This window comes from Vombatus ursinus, unplaced genomic scaffold, assembly GCF_900497805.2.
Source record: "Vombatus ursinus unplaced genomic scaffold, bare-nosed wombat genome assembly UNPS02008996.1, whole genome shotgun sequence".
Lineage (NCBI taxonomy): Eukaryota > Metazoa > Chordata > Mammalia > Diprotodontia > Vombatidae > Vombatus > Vombatus ursinus.
Genome location: NW_020948774.1, coordinates 847,766 through 863,414, shown reverse-complemented (window position 1 = coordinate 863,414; position 15,649 = coordinate 847,766). Strand labels below are relative to the sequence as shown.

At 41.6% G+C, this 15,649-nt stretch overlaps 2 protein-coding genes across 3 annotated transcripts in view; both read right to left on the bottom strand.

The window, feature by feature from the left end:
• Positions 1-15,602, bottom strand: part of PDE6G (phosphodiesterase 6G) — a 17,825-nt gene extending 2,223 nt beyond the window's left edge. Inside the window, exons 1-2 of one of the 2 annotated variants that reach the window (XM_027850188.1) lie at positions 15,517-15,602; positions 874-1,044 (exon numbers count right to left, since the gene is read on the bottom strand). In XM_027850188.1, the coding sequence (XP_027705989.1) occupies positions 874-1,019 (146 nt within the window). In that variant the 5' untranslated portion in view covers positions 1,020-1,044; positions 15,517-15,602. Of the gene's footprint in view, positions 1-873; positions 1,045-7,663; positions 7,805-15,516 lie in introns of those variants that run through there. The other variant, XM_027850189.1, reaches the window with a different exon arrangement.
• Positions 7,815-9,782, bottom strand: LOC114034482 (AP-1 complex subunit sigma-1A-like). Its single transcript, XM_027850187.1, has 2 exons — positions 9,226-9,782; positions 7,815-8,495 (listed from the first exon to the last, which is right to left on the bottom strand). Exons 1-2 carry the CDS (start codon positions 9,255-9,257, stop codon positions 8,144-8,146), a joined length of 384 nt encoding a protein of 127 aa, XP_027705988.1. The 5' UTR covers positions 9,258-9,782; the 3' UTR covers positions 7,815-8,143.
• Positions 15,603-15,649: the final 47 nt, after the last annotated feature.

Below are 15,649 nucleotides of genomic sequence, written 5' to 3'. Positions count from 1 at the left end.
CACACACACACACACACACACACACACACACACACACACACACACACACTATATCACGCACGAGACATAGTCACAGCTTTTTATCACAGCATGGGCTGGTTAAGAATCTGGGCCACATTTCCTGCCTTGCTAAGGAGTGTGATAGCAGGCTTTTGGGGTACCAAGGCAATAAGAAAAGCCCTTTTTCTCTTCTACGTCTTCACTCCTTTGACTCTGTTTCCTGCCCCGTTAGAGTATTGTCTATGGTTACTCATTCCTCGGCACGTCTGTTTCCTGAGAAATCATGAAAAATAGGGCTCAAACAAGGGGGAAAAATCAGGTCAGACCATAAGCCTCATGATTAGGGTTATGCCCAATTGGGCCCAAATTGAAAATATTATCTGGGTCCCTGCATTCAAACAGGTGATTCCTGTTTCCATCACTTTTTCAGCCCCTCTGTGTGCCTAGGGATTTCCAAATTTCCACTTCTGAGTAAGTTTCTCCCCCAAACAAAACTAGGGAAGAGGAAGTACATGGACTGGGCGGGGGGAGGGTCCAAGCTTCTTGTCCCAAGGAAATGCATCAGACTAAAAAAGAAAATTGAAGGAGACAGAAGGGTCAGGAAAGTGAATTCCTCCTGGAAACAGAAGACATTTGGAAACAAATGTTCAGGCCAACAAATATATAGGAAATGCCCACATTTCCTTCTCTGGAATTCAGTCATCCCAGAAGTAAAAGAATGATCATGTCCTCTAAGAGATTCTAACAGTGAGACCAGCCCCAGACCCTTTCAGCTGGTTAGCAGGTTCATGGAGGAAAAAGTCTGTCATCCTAAAAGTGGGGATGAGCACTCCTCCTCTCTTTCTCCCCACCCTCTTCTGTAACCCTTCTTACCCTTGTACACCTTTCTTTGGGGGCTTGCTCTTGAACTGACGGGTTTGCCGCTGCTTGAATTTGGGTGGTCCTTTCCTAGGGGTAACTGGTCCTCCAACCACTCTGGTGGCTGATCTGATATCAGGCTTGGGTGGCTCCAAGTTCATGATGGGGCTTTCAGTCTTTCAAACTCTGGAGGATAGGAGAAGAGAATCAAACCTCCTTGCTTCCAATTAAGGAAAAGATCTTCCTACTTCCTCTGCCTAGGAAAAAGTTCCAGTTTGGGTGTCAAAGGACCTGAGTTCAAATCCTACGGTAATTGCCTACGACAATAATACTTTGGGGGTCCAGATCTGTTATTTGCAACTTCTCAAATCCCTTTTGGTCTAAAACTATGATTTCCCTCTTTGGAGTTTTGGTGATGGTAAACCCCAATCCAGAGCTGAAGGGCTCTGTTAAATTAGGTTCTACCATATTCATACCCCACGTGTCCAGGAAGACAGTTATCCTCTAAGTCCCCCAGGGTGGAGCAACAACTGAACCCAAATGATCAAATTAACTCAAGCATTTATTATTTTTTAGAATATGTTATACCCTAAGCTAAACTCTGGGGATACAAAGAAAGGCAAAAGCAGGCCCTACTCTCAAGGAACTCACCATCTAAGGGGAAGGAGACAACATGCAAACAATTATGTATAAACAAGCGATATGCAGGATAAAATGGACATAATCTCACAGGGAAGGTCCCAGCGTTAAGGGGAGATCAGGAGAGGATTCTTGCAAAAGGTGAGAATTTAACTGATATTTGAAAGAAGTCAGGAAAGCCAAGAGGCAGAGATGAGGAGGGAGAAAATTCCAGCCATGGAGGGACAACCAGTGAAAATACATGGAGCAGAAGAATGGAGAAGCTTGTATGAGAACAGCAAGGAGGCCAATGTGAATAGACTGTGACATATTCTATCCAAGCACCCCTTGGCAGACGGCATGGGGTGCCAAGGCACAGTCTCCCTTACTGACAAAGTTTGGGTTCTCCTATTTCATAGACTGACCTACTTTCTAGCCTTGCACTCCCAGCCTCTCTCCACATCCCCAAAGCCCCATTGACCTTGGAACAAAGGAGGCTTAGCATCCTCTAAGCTTATATTAGGAAGGAAAGACTAAGAAGCCTCCCAGGGTTGCTGTGAGAATAAAATGAGATCACAGACATGAAAGTGCTTACGCAAAGCACACTATATACATGTGAAAAATTAACAGAAAGGAGGTTAGGATTGTCAGTATTGTGTTTTATCTAGTTCTAACCCTGGTTAGATGATTTCACTGGGTGACCTTGGACAAGTAACAAACTTTCTGAACCTTTTCCAAATATGTAAAATAAGGTTGTTGCATTAGACAGTCTCAGAAGCTCCTTTTCAGCTTGATGAATTCTGAGATCTCCAGAATTACAGGCAGTGAGGTAAAATGGTTGAATATTGTACCTAGTCAAGAAGATGGGTTTAAATTCTGCCTCTGATAACTTCATAGCTGTATGGTCAAGGACAAGTCATTTGCCCTCCCAGAGCATTGGTTTCCTCATCTATAAAATATTAGTACCTGCAGTATCTATATCACAGAGACATTGTGAAGCTCATATGAGGTCATTTATTTGAAATGCTTTGAAAATTTTAAAGTGCTATCTGTGTCCATTAGAATTATTATTATTGTAATTGAAAGGAGTGGTTATTTGAACAACATCCATTAAAGTAGGGGTCCTCTAACCCTATTCTCCTAGAATCCGTGAGACAATTCAATTCAACCAACATTAAACCCCTAATGTGTATAAAACACTGTGCTAGAGGAAATACAAAATGATGATAAGGCAATCTAGCAGGGATAATACACAAAGATAACTCCAGAACAGGATACCCTAGGGGCCTGGAGTGACTCCTGGCTCAGTACCAAAGGGGCTCACAACTTTCTGAGTTGTGCTAACAGATAGGCTCTCCCTCTTCTGGGATAGGAGGCTTTGTCCCATGTCCCCTAAGATATTTTTGCTGATATCTAAGCTATCCCCCTCGAGTGAATGAATCCCAGGAGATAACAGTTCTCTAGGAGGACATACATCAAGAGAGCGAGAGGATCCCAAATGCCAGCAAAAGCCCCACAAAACTCTCTTGAGCCAGAGCTTGTAGTGAGAGGAGATAGAAAGGTCTGCATTCTCCTAGGTGGAAAAATAAGGGTGGGTTGGGCATATAGAGATAATGGCCAAATGGAGGAAAAATAGCAGACTGGTGGTGGGCCTGATCCACACTTCCCCCCACTCCCCAACCCACTGTTCTGAGTACCCACCTCACCTTTCTCCACCCCCAGTGCTGAACCTAGCAGATAGAAAAGGCTACATCTGGATGACTTACCTACACTGAATCAGAATTCAGGGGGCCATGGGAGGGAAATGGCAAAAAGATTTCCCAACTTTGTCCAACACTTCTTTATACCCTCTTCTGACTTTGCCCACAGGGGAACTCAAAGCCCAGGCAATTTATTTTGTTCCTGAGTAATTGGATTATGACTCTCCTTGCTCTGACAGTTATTCCTAATGAGATTTTTAGTGATACTGCCGGGAGATTAAAGAGAGGACAGTGAGAAAGGGCTACACCTGTGTTCAATCTGGGGAAAAGGATGATACAGGAATGGAATCAACACTACCATACCTGGAAAGGACATGTCAATCAGTTATTCTGTGACTTCATTCACCATCCTCTTACTATCCCCTTATCTATATTGTCTCCCTTATTAGAATATAAACTCCTTGAGAGTAGGAACTAGCTTTCTTCTTATATTTGTATCACTAGCACCTAGTACAGTTTATGGCATATAGCATGTACTTATTAAATGCTTTCTCATTCATTCATTCATGGTAGGTGAAGCACCTGCAGAGTAGACATGTTCGAGGAGAGTGTTAGAGATACTAGAGAAGGGTCATAACAAGGGCTGGATGGATGAATGTGCTGTTTTCTTCTGACCAGAGAAAAGGTAATGGCTTCCTGCTTTGTCCCACTTCGTGACAGCTGCTGTTTATACAGACTTCACAATTTGCAAAGCATGTTACATATATTATCTCATTTAACCCTCATAACAGCATTGTGAGGTATTACAAATATCATGCACATTTTACAGATGAAAAAGCTGAGGTTCATTGAGGTTACATGACGTTTCCACTGACAGTATCAGAGGCAGAATTAGATCCCAGCTCTCTCCTGACTCTGAGTGTAGCACTTTACCTACTACCTTATTATACCTCTAGGTCTTCACCCCCAATTCAATTCAACAAACTTCTATTGCATGCCTACTCTGTACCAGGTGCTGGGATACAAAGACAAAAGCAAAAACAAAAACAAAACCATTCCTGATCTCAGGAGACTTACATTCTATTAGGGGAACACAATACATATACAAATATAAATATGTATACAAAGTGAATTTAGGCAGAGGGAACATTAACACCTGGCAGGATCTGAGGGAATAATTTTCCTAGGTGTTGACAGCTTCCAGCTCTTTTGAAAACTGCCTGGTCATATTCTCTGACCATTTATCCATTGAGATATGGCTCTTGTTCTCACATGTTTGTATCAATTCTTTACATATCTTCTTCATCACAGCCTTATCAGAGAAATTTGCTGCAAAGTTTGCTGTTCCCCAGCCGTTTTCCTCCAAATTCTAACAACACAGGCTATGCTTATACAAAAAAAAATTCAGTTTTATGAAATTAAATTTTCATTTGTATTATCTGTGATCCTCTCAATTCTTTGTTTGGACAAAAACTCTCCCCATGCCCAGGTGAAAGGTATCTCCTTTCTGCTCCTCCAATTTGTTTACTCTGTGACCTTTCAAATCTAGGTCATGTATCCATACACTTGGAGCTTATTATGGTCCATCGTATGATGCAGGCCTCATTTCTGCCAGACTGCTTTCCAGTTTTTCCAGAAGTTTGCCAAACAGAAAGGCCTTACCCCCAGCCCACTCACCCTAAGCCAGGTGTTGTACTCCTTAAAAAAAGACAGGAGTCTCCAAAGGCCTCATGATGGAAAATGCTATCCACATCCAAAGAAAGAACTATGGAGTTTGAATGCAGATCAAAGCATACTATTTGCTATTTTTTTTTCTTCTGCTGTGTTTTGTTTCCTCTTTCTGTTGGTTTCTCCTATTGGTTCTAATCCTTACTTACAACATCACTAATGTGAAAATATGTTTAATAGGAATGTATATGTATAGCCTATATCAGATTACACGCTATCTTTGGGAGGGAGGCAAGAAAGAAGGGGGAGAAAAATTTACAACTCAAAAGCTGATGGAAGTGATGGTTGATAAATCAAAATAAATTAATTAAAAAAATTTTAAAAGATAGAAGAATGGCTTGGGGATACAGTACACAACTGCCACCATGATTTGAATAAAGTAGAAAATTTTAACGAACTTCAAAGGCAGAAAAGCTGTTGAGTGATGGCAGCAAAGGAAGATTCTAGAGGTAGCAGTGGTGAGTTTTATTCTTTCTACCTCTACAATATCTCTCACCTGGTTGTGAGAATTCCCTCCTTTCTCTTCCTGCTGCAAATACCATAGCTAGTCTTTTTTTTTTTTTCTCTAGACTAATGTAACAGATCTTTCACTGGTCATCCTCCCTCTGGTTTATCCCTCCTCCACTCCAGCTTCCACATATTGCTCATGTAGTTGTCCTAATGTATTGTTTTGATCACATCATTCTTCTATTAAAAAATCTTCAGGAGCTCCCTATGGCCTCTGGCAAAAAATATATAAAAATTCTTGATTCTGTATTCAGGGACCTCTCAATAATTTGGCTTCAACTGATTCCAGGTTTATTTCACATTCCGCCCCTTTGTATACTCTATGCACCAGTGAAAGTGGGTCACTCTGTCCCACAGTTTTGTCCTGTCATCTCTCATCTCCATACCTATGCTCATGCTTTCCCTCATGATTGAAAATTATTCTTTCTCCACCTCCACGCCCTATCTCTACCTGTTCTATATCCTTTCTTTCTTCAAGGTTCAGCTTACACATCACCTCTTCCACTAACCTTTTCTCTGAATTCTCTTCCTACTCCAATTTCCCAAAGCACTTTCTCTGTACCCCTTGCATTCATCCCATTCTGCCTTGTACCAGATTTTTTTTATGTCTATTCAATTGCAAATTCTTGAAACCAGGATTTCTGTCTTACCCATCTTTGCAATTGAAGTCCCCTACCATAGTGCCCAAACACTGGCTCATAGTAAATGTTTGTTAAATTGAATGGGAAAGAGCCAACTTTTTATTTGGTACCTATGAATACAAACATCCCATTTGTCCCTTTTCTCTTCCAGTGTCTCTGGGTCTTTCTTATACACAATTTACAATCTCATTTTTCAGTTTTGCAGAGTAGGCAGGGCAGAGCAAGTTTTCATAATAATACTGGGGCTACAACCAGGCTCCCCTTTGCTCCATCCTATGTTTATTCCAATGGACTAGGTTGCTGCCTCCCCACTCTGGTGTGTTTGTCCCCCTTAATAAAGGCTTATTGATCCTTTTCACCTCTAAGCCTCCTTGGCCCCTTTCTTCCCAATCTTACTACTGTTTCAACTAATAACCACCTCCCCCACCTGCTCCTAAGCCTCTAATTATCTTCCAGGCTTTGTCAAAAGATCTTCCTTAAGTATCAGATCTGTCTCAGTTGGAAGGATTCTAGGACAACTTAAGGAAAAGGTGAGAGCAAGGGATACAATTTTTCTTTTTTCTGGAATATGATTCCTTTTAGGTGCCAGGCGCTTGGGACCTCTCCAGACTAGAGGTTAATTACATAATACCATGAGTTTAAATTTTGGAAATGCAAAGAAAATTTTAAAAAGAAACTTCTTTAGCAAACTGCTGCTGGGAACCTCCTAGAAAAAATGCACCCTGGATACTGGCCCTCAGTTTTCCCATTTCCAAAATATGTATAATACCTGCTTCTGAGATACTCTACTGATTATTAATTAAATAACATCAGCCATTACAATGAGCTGCAGAAATCACAAAATCATAAACTGTTAAGAGGTAGAAGGAATTTTAGAGATCCTTCAGTCCAAACTCCTCATTTTATAGACAAGGTAACCGAGGCCTAGACAGATACAGAGACTTGTTCAAGGTCATGAGACTATCAAGTGATAGAAACAAGAAAAAGTTCTCTTGATTCCTAGTACACTGCTCCTTCCAGGAGAAAGAACAGTGATGCTTAGAGAGAGTCATTATTCATACACACTCACACACACACACACACACACACACACTCTCAAATTCCTTCCATCACATATTTTCTTAGTGAAATCTGAACATTCAGACCCCCAGCATCTCATTAATGACTCTCCAAGAATGGGTTTAGGAACATTCGAAGTGAAGGCTAAGACTACCTACTGGAATTAATTTTGTTCCCTGATGACGGGATTGTCTCTCCCTTCTTTAAAGATTAATTTAAAGATGTTCTCCTGGTTCATAGATAAATACATTACAGATGATTAAGAATGACATGTAAAAGAAGTAGGGAATGAATGCAAGTCAGTGCATGCTTATGATCACAACAGGTCCAGGAATGTGAAAGATGAGGGCAACACTTGCCTATAAGGTGGGTATGTTTGGGGCATAAAGGTAGAAGGCAAGGAAAGACATAATCATGTTGACAGAAAGCATGAATGATACTAGGATATTTTTTAACTGATGAACTGATTTATTTTTAATGATAAACTCATAAACAGACGCAAAACTAATCAAGCCAGTGCTGACTTACAGACATAAAGTATTCTAGAAATACCTTTCAGTATCACTATGCTCCTGGATTAAGTGCAAATGAAAGAAATTTTGTTTACACTCCTTAACTACCAGAACTGGGTTAGGTTTCTTCTGTCTCTCCACTGTTCCATGACTCCTCTTCTCCAGCTGGCATAGCAGACTCCTGGGAGATTTTTAAAGAGACAAAGAAAGGTTTATTATCTAGAAACCCAGACGTGAATAACTGCAAAAAAGCAATGAGATGGTTTAGGGCCTTTCAAAAGGCCCCAGAGTTACACTTCGCCTTCTCCATGATAGGGTCATCCATCTAAACTTGGAAGATATCTCAGGAATGACCATGACTTTGAAGCAACCAGCCATGTCTGCCAAGGCATGGCAGCCCTGCAGTGTCTCTCCCACTGGGGTAGGAAACTATGCCAAACCTTCCTCCTCCAGGACCCTTCAAGGTGACTCATCTTCCTCCTGTAGTAGATCTGTTTATTGGCCTTTAAAAAGCTTTTCTTCAGGTATCCTGGATACCACCATCCATCAGAAATTCATCCAAGATGAAGTAGGCCTTCTCAAAGTTGAAGATGATGTCGAATTCACATACACTGCCAAAATATTTGTCCAGGAGCTTCACATATCCGTGGATCAGTTCCAGTGTGATGAGCTCATTATCTTCCTCAAGGGCGCAGCAGAAATAGAGGCTGGCATATCTCTTACAGACAACTTTGAGGTCTCTCCACTCCTGGAGGCTGCACATGTTGGGCTTTCTGGCCAGGACGACCTGCATAAGCTCCCAGACCATCTTTTTCCTCTCCTTGTCTGACATAGCCAAGTACCATTTCTGCAGCTGCAGCTTCCCCTGCCGGCTAAACAGCAGCATGAACCACATCAGCCTCTGGCACAGCGTCTCTGGCCCAAATTAATTATTTTTACAAGCGTTTATACCTCTCTCTCCCACTGCCACTCCACCTCACCCCTCCCCCAACAATAGAAAAGAAAAACAAACTCCTTATAACAAATATATATCATCCATCAAAATAAGTTCCCACATTGACCATGTCCAAAAAAGAATGTATCATTCTGCATCTTAACTCCTTCCCCTCTGACTGGAGTCAGTTGGTGTGATTCATCTTCATTCCTCTGAAATCATGTTTTATCAGAGTTCTAAAATCTTTCAAAGTTATTTTTATCTATGGTCAGAGTTACTAAGTCTTTTGTGTAAAAACTGTATCTTGTTCTGATCCCCCAACCACTCTCCCTCATTCCCTTCTAGTTGGTATAGTAAAGTAAGTTTATAGGTAGCCAGTATAAAGTAGCAATACCAGAAAATTAGATTGCAAAGGGAAACCTAGAAGTCACTTGAGGTGTATGGGGTGTTCAGGGAGGACTAGCACCTCTGGTGTGAGGGTATGCTGAGTCCTTTCCAGGGCTGCTCATCCACCTTTGGTGTTCACCTTTCACCCAACTCTCACCTGTGGCTCCAAGAAGTTATAGGCTGTGCAGTATCCTGGTAAAACCATCTCAACAGATGGGCTAAAACAGGTTGAAAGTAACCAAAGGGCCTCAAACCCATTGATGAGTTAGGGGAGTGTCTACCTCAAGCATGTGATGACTTCCTCCAGTGGCATGCCAGATAAGAACAGTTTGTTCTAACATCCATGAAGATGGCAGAAGCAGGTGCTATGGAGCCCATAGAGCTTGGTCAGACATCAGACACCAAGGTCATCCACTGCATCCTGGGCCATTGATAATGACAATAGGACACTATCCTTTGTCCTGCTACTACACTTCGATGACTCTGGAAGTGAGACAGAGGTTGACCAATTTTGTGCAATTCTACCTCATTTTAATCCAATTCACAAGTGAGTCAAGACATCACCCCAAGATGTCATTGGTCCTCTTTGAAAACAAAAGACAAACAATAAAAGAAGTCACTTACAGACTGTTCCACAGATCAAAGGAGCATAATAGTGAACTTGCAAACTGTATCATAAATTAACTAATCACATCATGAGACCATGTGCTAAATCAGGGGAAACCAACTAAGCCTTTACTGTAAGAGCCTTTTGGTCCTGCTAACTGCTCATGGTCTGTAAACCTAAGACAAACTCTGGAAAACCACAGTAAGACCAGCAGAATACCAAATGCTGCCCTCTTCCTATTTTCTTCCCCGAATTGTCTGTCCCCCTTTACCACCCCATCCCCATACTTTCTGCCTCTGTATACCATTCCCTGTGCCATTTGTCCCTGTATTTTCTATGCTGTTTACCTATGTACTCTATGCAGCCATTGTGGTCTTCCCCAGAAAGTATCCCAAGAATGCCCCCCATTCAACCCAGAGGACCTCCTTGTGGTCCCGTTCCTTTATTCCACAAATTGGCAATTCATCACTGCAGAAATTGTTCTTTCAGTTCTACTTACTTCACTTTGCCATAACATTCCATTAGATTCCTGTATCACTTTGTTTAGCCTCTTAGTTTCCAATTTGCGGCTGGAATATCATCTCCTTAATTGTTACCAAAAATATAGTAAGATTATCATTTCTGTAAGAGGTCTGAATAGAATGTGACAGAATACTATTGTGTTGTAAGAAATGATGAAAGGGATGATTTCCGAAAAACCTAGGGAGCCTTATATGAAGTGATAAGGTGAAGTGAGGTGAACCAGAACAATGTACAGTAACAGCAATATTGTAAAGATAATCAACTATGGAAGACTTAGTAACTCTGACCAATACAATTATCCACCACAATTCCAAAGGACTCATGGTGAAAAGTGAAATCCCTCTCCAAATAGAGAATGATGGATTTAAAAGTGCAGATTGAAGCATTTTTCCCCTTTATTTGTCTTGCTTTTTTTGCCCTTTGGAACATGACTAAAGTGGAAAAATGTTTTGCATGACTTTATATGTATAATGAGTATTGTATTTCTTGCCTTCTCAATGGGGGTAGACAATTTGTAACTGACTATACAATTTTTTTTAAAAAGTGTCCTGGAACCCATTGTAGCTGTCATGATAGCAGCTAACTCTATTTGTATGTTCCTTATTTCCTGCATTTCCTTTATTTCCTTTGTCAGAACTACTTACTTATTTACTTTACCGATGTAGGTTCTGAATGGTCGTACTTAGTAAATTCAGGAAGATCCGAGTTCATATCTGGCCTCAGGAACTTATAGCTATGAGACCCTAGGTAAGTCACTTAAACCTTCTCTGCCTCATCTGTATTCCTGGAGGTGACAGGGAGCCACTGGAGTCTATAGAGTGGTTGGGGGGAGGGGGGAAAGATATGGTCAGACTTGTCATCTGGGAAAATCACTTTGGTGGCTGAACGTGGAATGAATTGGAATGGGGATAAGACTTGAAGCAGGCCAACCCAACAACAGGCTATTACAACAGTCCAAGAACGAGGTAATGAAGACCTTTACCAGGGTGGTGGCAGTGTAAGAAGAGAGAAAGGGGTACTGAAAAATACTGCAAAGGTGAAATTGCCAGGCCTTGACAATAGATTGGATATGGAGGGTGAGTGAAAGATGGTGAGGTGTCAAGGGTAACACCTAAGTTATAAGCCTGAGAAACTGGGAGGATGATGTTGTCCTCTACAATAATAGGGATGGTAAGAGGAGGGTTGGGTTTAGGGGGAAAGATAATTGAGTTTGGTTTTAAACATGTTGAGTTTAAGATGTCTACTGGACATCCAGTGAGAGATGTCTGAAAGTTGAAGATGTGAATCTGGAGGTCAGTCAAGAGGTTAGGGTAGGATAGATTTGAGAATTCTCAGCAAGGAGATGGTAATTAAATCCATGAGAGCTGATAAAATCACCAAGTGAAGTGGTATATAGAGAGAAGAGGGCCCAGGACAGAACCCTGTGGGATACCTACAGATAGAGACTTTTGCAGATTTTTCTTTTTTCCTCTTTTTTTTTCATCATTATAAAAGATGATTTAATGGGATGGGGTTGTGGAAAGAGATAGTGGGGAATACAGAGGATGTAAATACTAAACATTTGTTCATATTGGAAACAGCTGTTAAAGCTTGCCATGTTATAACAGAAATTTTGTCATTATGACCTCATCTAATACAATCACACTGCCTAGCTGTATGATCTTTTAGCAAATCTTCTCTCCAGACCTCAGTATTCTCAAACGTAAAATGACTGACTTGATCATTTGATTTGATAATCCAAAGTACTTTCTACTGCTAATATTCCATGGTTCATAGTTCTATAACCTTTATCCACACACTACTCTATAATCTAATCACAGTAATACTTTTTTCCTTATCTTTACCTCTTAGAATCTATGTTTCTTTCAAAGTTCAAGTGCCACCTTCTTCAGGTGCCTGCCTGTCCCAAAATTACCTTGCACTTACCTCACATGTATTTTTTATCTACTTTAGATGTATATGTTCTCCTAATAGAATGTCAACCCTATGAGGGCAGGGGCTATTTATTTGGTTTGTTATTCCCAGCAACTGCACAATTCCTGGTACGTAGTAGGCAACGCTGTGTGACTGATATCAGAGTTCATTGGAATTCCTTAAAAATTACATAAGCCCACTTGAAAACGTTTTAATCAGCTTCCATCTTGCTTAAATACAGCAGCAGCCTGGACATCAAGTGCAGCTTACTATTCTTCAGCAGTGACCAATTGCCAAAATCAGCCCACTCCTTTGAAATTTAATTCAAGAAACATTTATTAAGTGACTACTATTTGCCAGGCACTGTGCTTGTTTGTAATGATACAAAGATAAAAATGGAGTTCCTTGCCCTCAAGGAGCTGTTTTTATTACAATATAAGTTATTATCAAATATGGACAAATATCGAGTTGAAACTGTCTTCACTTTGGTCAACCACATGGAGATTGTGAGCTGCCCTTTGAAAATTAAGCTTAAGTGCTACCTGTCTACCTAAGCCCTTTCCTAATTGCTGCAGCTTCTAGTTCTCCCCCCTCCCCAAAACACACACACACACACACACACACACACACACACACACACACACACACGTTGCTCCCCATAAACAGAACATAAGCATCTAGACAACACTTAATTAACTGTCGATGGAGTCAAGCTTAATTTATGGTAGAAGAGCTAATGCTTTTTTTCCCCCAATTTTATAAAATATTTTTATTTAAAGTTTTGAGTTCCGAATTCTATTCCTCCCTCCCTCCCTTTCCTCCCCCCTCCCTAAGAGGGTAAGCAATCAGATATAGATGATACATGTACAATTATGTAAAACACTTCCACATTAGTCATTTTGTACAAGACTTGAATAAAAAAAATAGCATGTTTCAGTCTGTATTCAATCAATATCAGTTCTTTCTCTGGAGGTGGATAGTATGCTTCATCATGAGTCCTTTGGGATTGTCTTGGATTATTGTATTGCTGAGAATAGCTATGTCATTCACAGTTCTTCATCGTACAATATTGCTGTTACTGTGTACAACATTCTCCTGATTCTGTTCATTTCACTATGCATCAGTTCACGTAAGTCTTTCCAGGTTTTTCGGAAATCCACCTGCTCATTATTTCTTATAGTGCAATAATATTCTATTACAATCATATGCCACAGTTTGTTTAGCCATTCCCCAATTAATGGGCATCCCTTTATTTCCAATTCTTAGCCGAGGTAATGCTTTTTAACAGCACTTTATTGTACATGGTTTGTTTTATCTTTTCTCAGTAACCTACAAAGGTCTGTGTATTAATTAGTGCATTAGTTTTAGTCTACAAGCTCCCTGGAAGAGATTGTAGCTATACATTTTTATATAATGCCATATACTTGATAATTTATTTGAGAATGAAGAGCTACAGTCAGACTAAAAAGTTGCCAAGGCATTTTTAGATGTTTCAAAAATGATCTCTCAAAGAGAAACAAACACAGAATCAGCAGAGGGCACACACTTCCAGGTGAAATGTCAGGGTGTGAAGGGGTGGAGGCATTTATTTTCAGGCAAAGCTAATAAATACTCATCCTATTATCTTTCACTTTTTATCTGAAGGCCCCTGGAAAAAGGAGGCACAAAAATTACTAGAGGTGGTTGTAGCTCTCTGAGAGACAGCTCCCAGGTGGAGAAAAGTACCTCAGTTTTTCTCTTTCATTCGAAACCTGATCTCCATCTTGATAAAGGCCTTAATGTTCTCATCTTGGATGTTTTCGTCCACTGCAGCCAACGCTTTGGCCCCACCATCCGAATAGTGTCGTAAGATCTCCTCAGCATACTGGAGCCACACGCAGTTTTGGCAGCCACTCATGCAGCAGTTTGTAGGGGGTGGCAACATTGGGTGCTGAGGATACAGGGGCTCTGAAGAATCTCCATCTGAGTGAAAGGAGCCTTTCTGGCTGGGGACTGCATTAGTCTTCATGTTGCTTTTTGGAGTGTCTGCTCCAGAACCTTGATCTGTCTCATTCTCCCCAAAAGTCCTGCTGCTGCTGCTGCTGAGGGCTCTCACACAGCACCTGTTGGGAAGCCCAGGGAAGCCCAAATGCCTAGCACAACTGCAGATTTGCAGTGATTCCTGAAGGTTGTAGACACATATACATATGTAAAAATTACTTAAGCAGGAAAAGTATAAAACCAATTCTCCTTTAATTTGGTTTTGGGAGGGGCGTGAAGAAGACAGAAGGCTACAGAGGATTCTTTCCTTCAAATCACCCTATTATTTGACAGTTAATTCTGACAGACACATTCCTCTCCCTGGAGTTTGGTAAAAGGTCTCCAAGGCAGAGCACAGGGTGGGCTTTAAAGCTGGAACGGACGTTTAAAATGATTTAGTCCTTTATAGAGCTATATAACTACTTTATTTTATAGATGAAGAAACTAAGACCTGAAGAAGCAAAATGACTTGTCCATCCATGCTCATACAACTACTTAGAAAGGATTAAGCCCAGGTCTCCGGATTCCAAGTTCAAGGCTCTTTTCCCCTGCCTCCCTGGGCAAATACTTAGCACAGAGAAGGTGTTAGGGGTCTATTGTATGGGGGGCTAGGAATCCAGTCCTGCCAGATACTGGAGAGTAACTAAGCATGTCCCTGGCATCAGAGTCTCTCTGGCCCAGGTAACTTCCTGGATCCTCGGGGTCTTTTGAGGATATTCACTGTTCTATACCCCAACAATTAGTAGTGAGTGGTGTGCTGGCACCATCTCTGCCCATTGTTAAAATTTTCTGTGTGAACATTTATATCTAGGAAATTGGCAAACCACAAATGCTATAAATTAGGGCTTGATTTATTGTTTTATCTGTTGTCTAGATTTGAAAAAGTAATTGAGACAATGTTAGTAATGCAGATTAAACTTTCCCCCTCACCCCCTCTACCTTGTTAAACATTTACTAGCACACCCTAACAACAAATCTTCCTTCCAAATAAAGTCGGCTAGGTGGCTGGGTGGATAGAGCGCCTGAGTGCAAATCCAGTCCCAGACACTTACCAGCTGTGTGACCCTGGGCAAGTCATTTACCTGTTCGCCTCAGTTTCCCCATCTGTAAAATGGGGATGATAACAGCACCTACCTCCCAGGGTTGTTTCAAGGTTCAAATGCGATAACTGGAAAGCGCTTAGCACATATATAAATGCTGGCTATTATTGATAACAACTGTCAATATCATTATCAACATACTAGCTGTTATTGTCATTATTACCAACAGCCTGAGGCCCTGGAGACAAGGAATTAAGGGCCTGGGGGGGGATTCTTCAGGCCCTGACAAGGCCCCTCTGAGTGACCCCGGGGAAACACAAACTCGCCCTCTGCAGGCCCCCTAAGGTCACTAACGCGAGCCCCAGGACTGCGCGTGCACCGCCGCACGGTGACCTTTGCCCTTTGGCTCGCCAGGCTTTGAGCCCTCGGCCTTCAATCCGCCCTTCCCTCCGCGGGTCCCCGGTACTTGCCGGGCCGAATGGAGCGGCGGATACAGCGGCAGCAGTCACGCGTCCCCGGCAGCCCGCGCTCCGCAGCAGCAGCAGCAGCATCGCGACTAAGGCGGGGTGGGGGGGCGCGTACTTCCGTGGGTGGGAAGGGAGG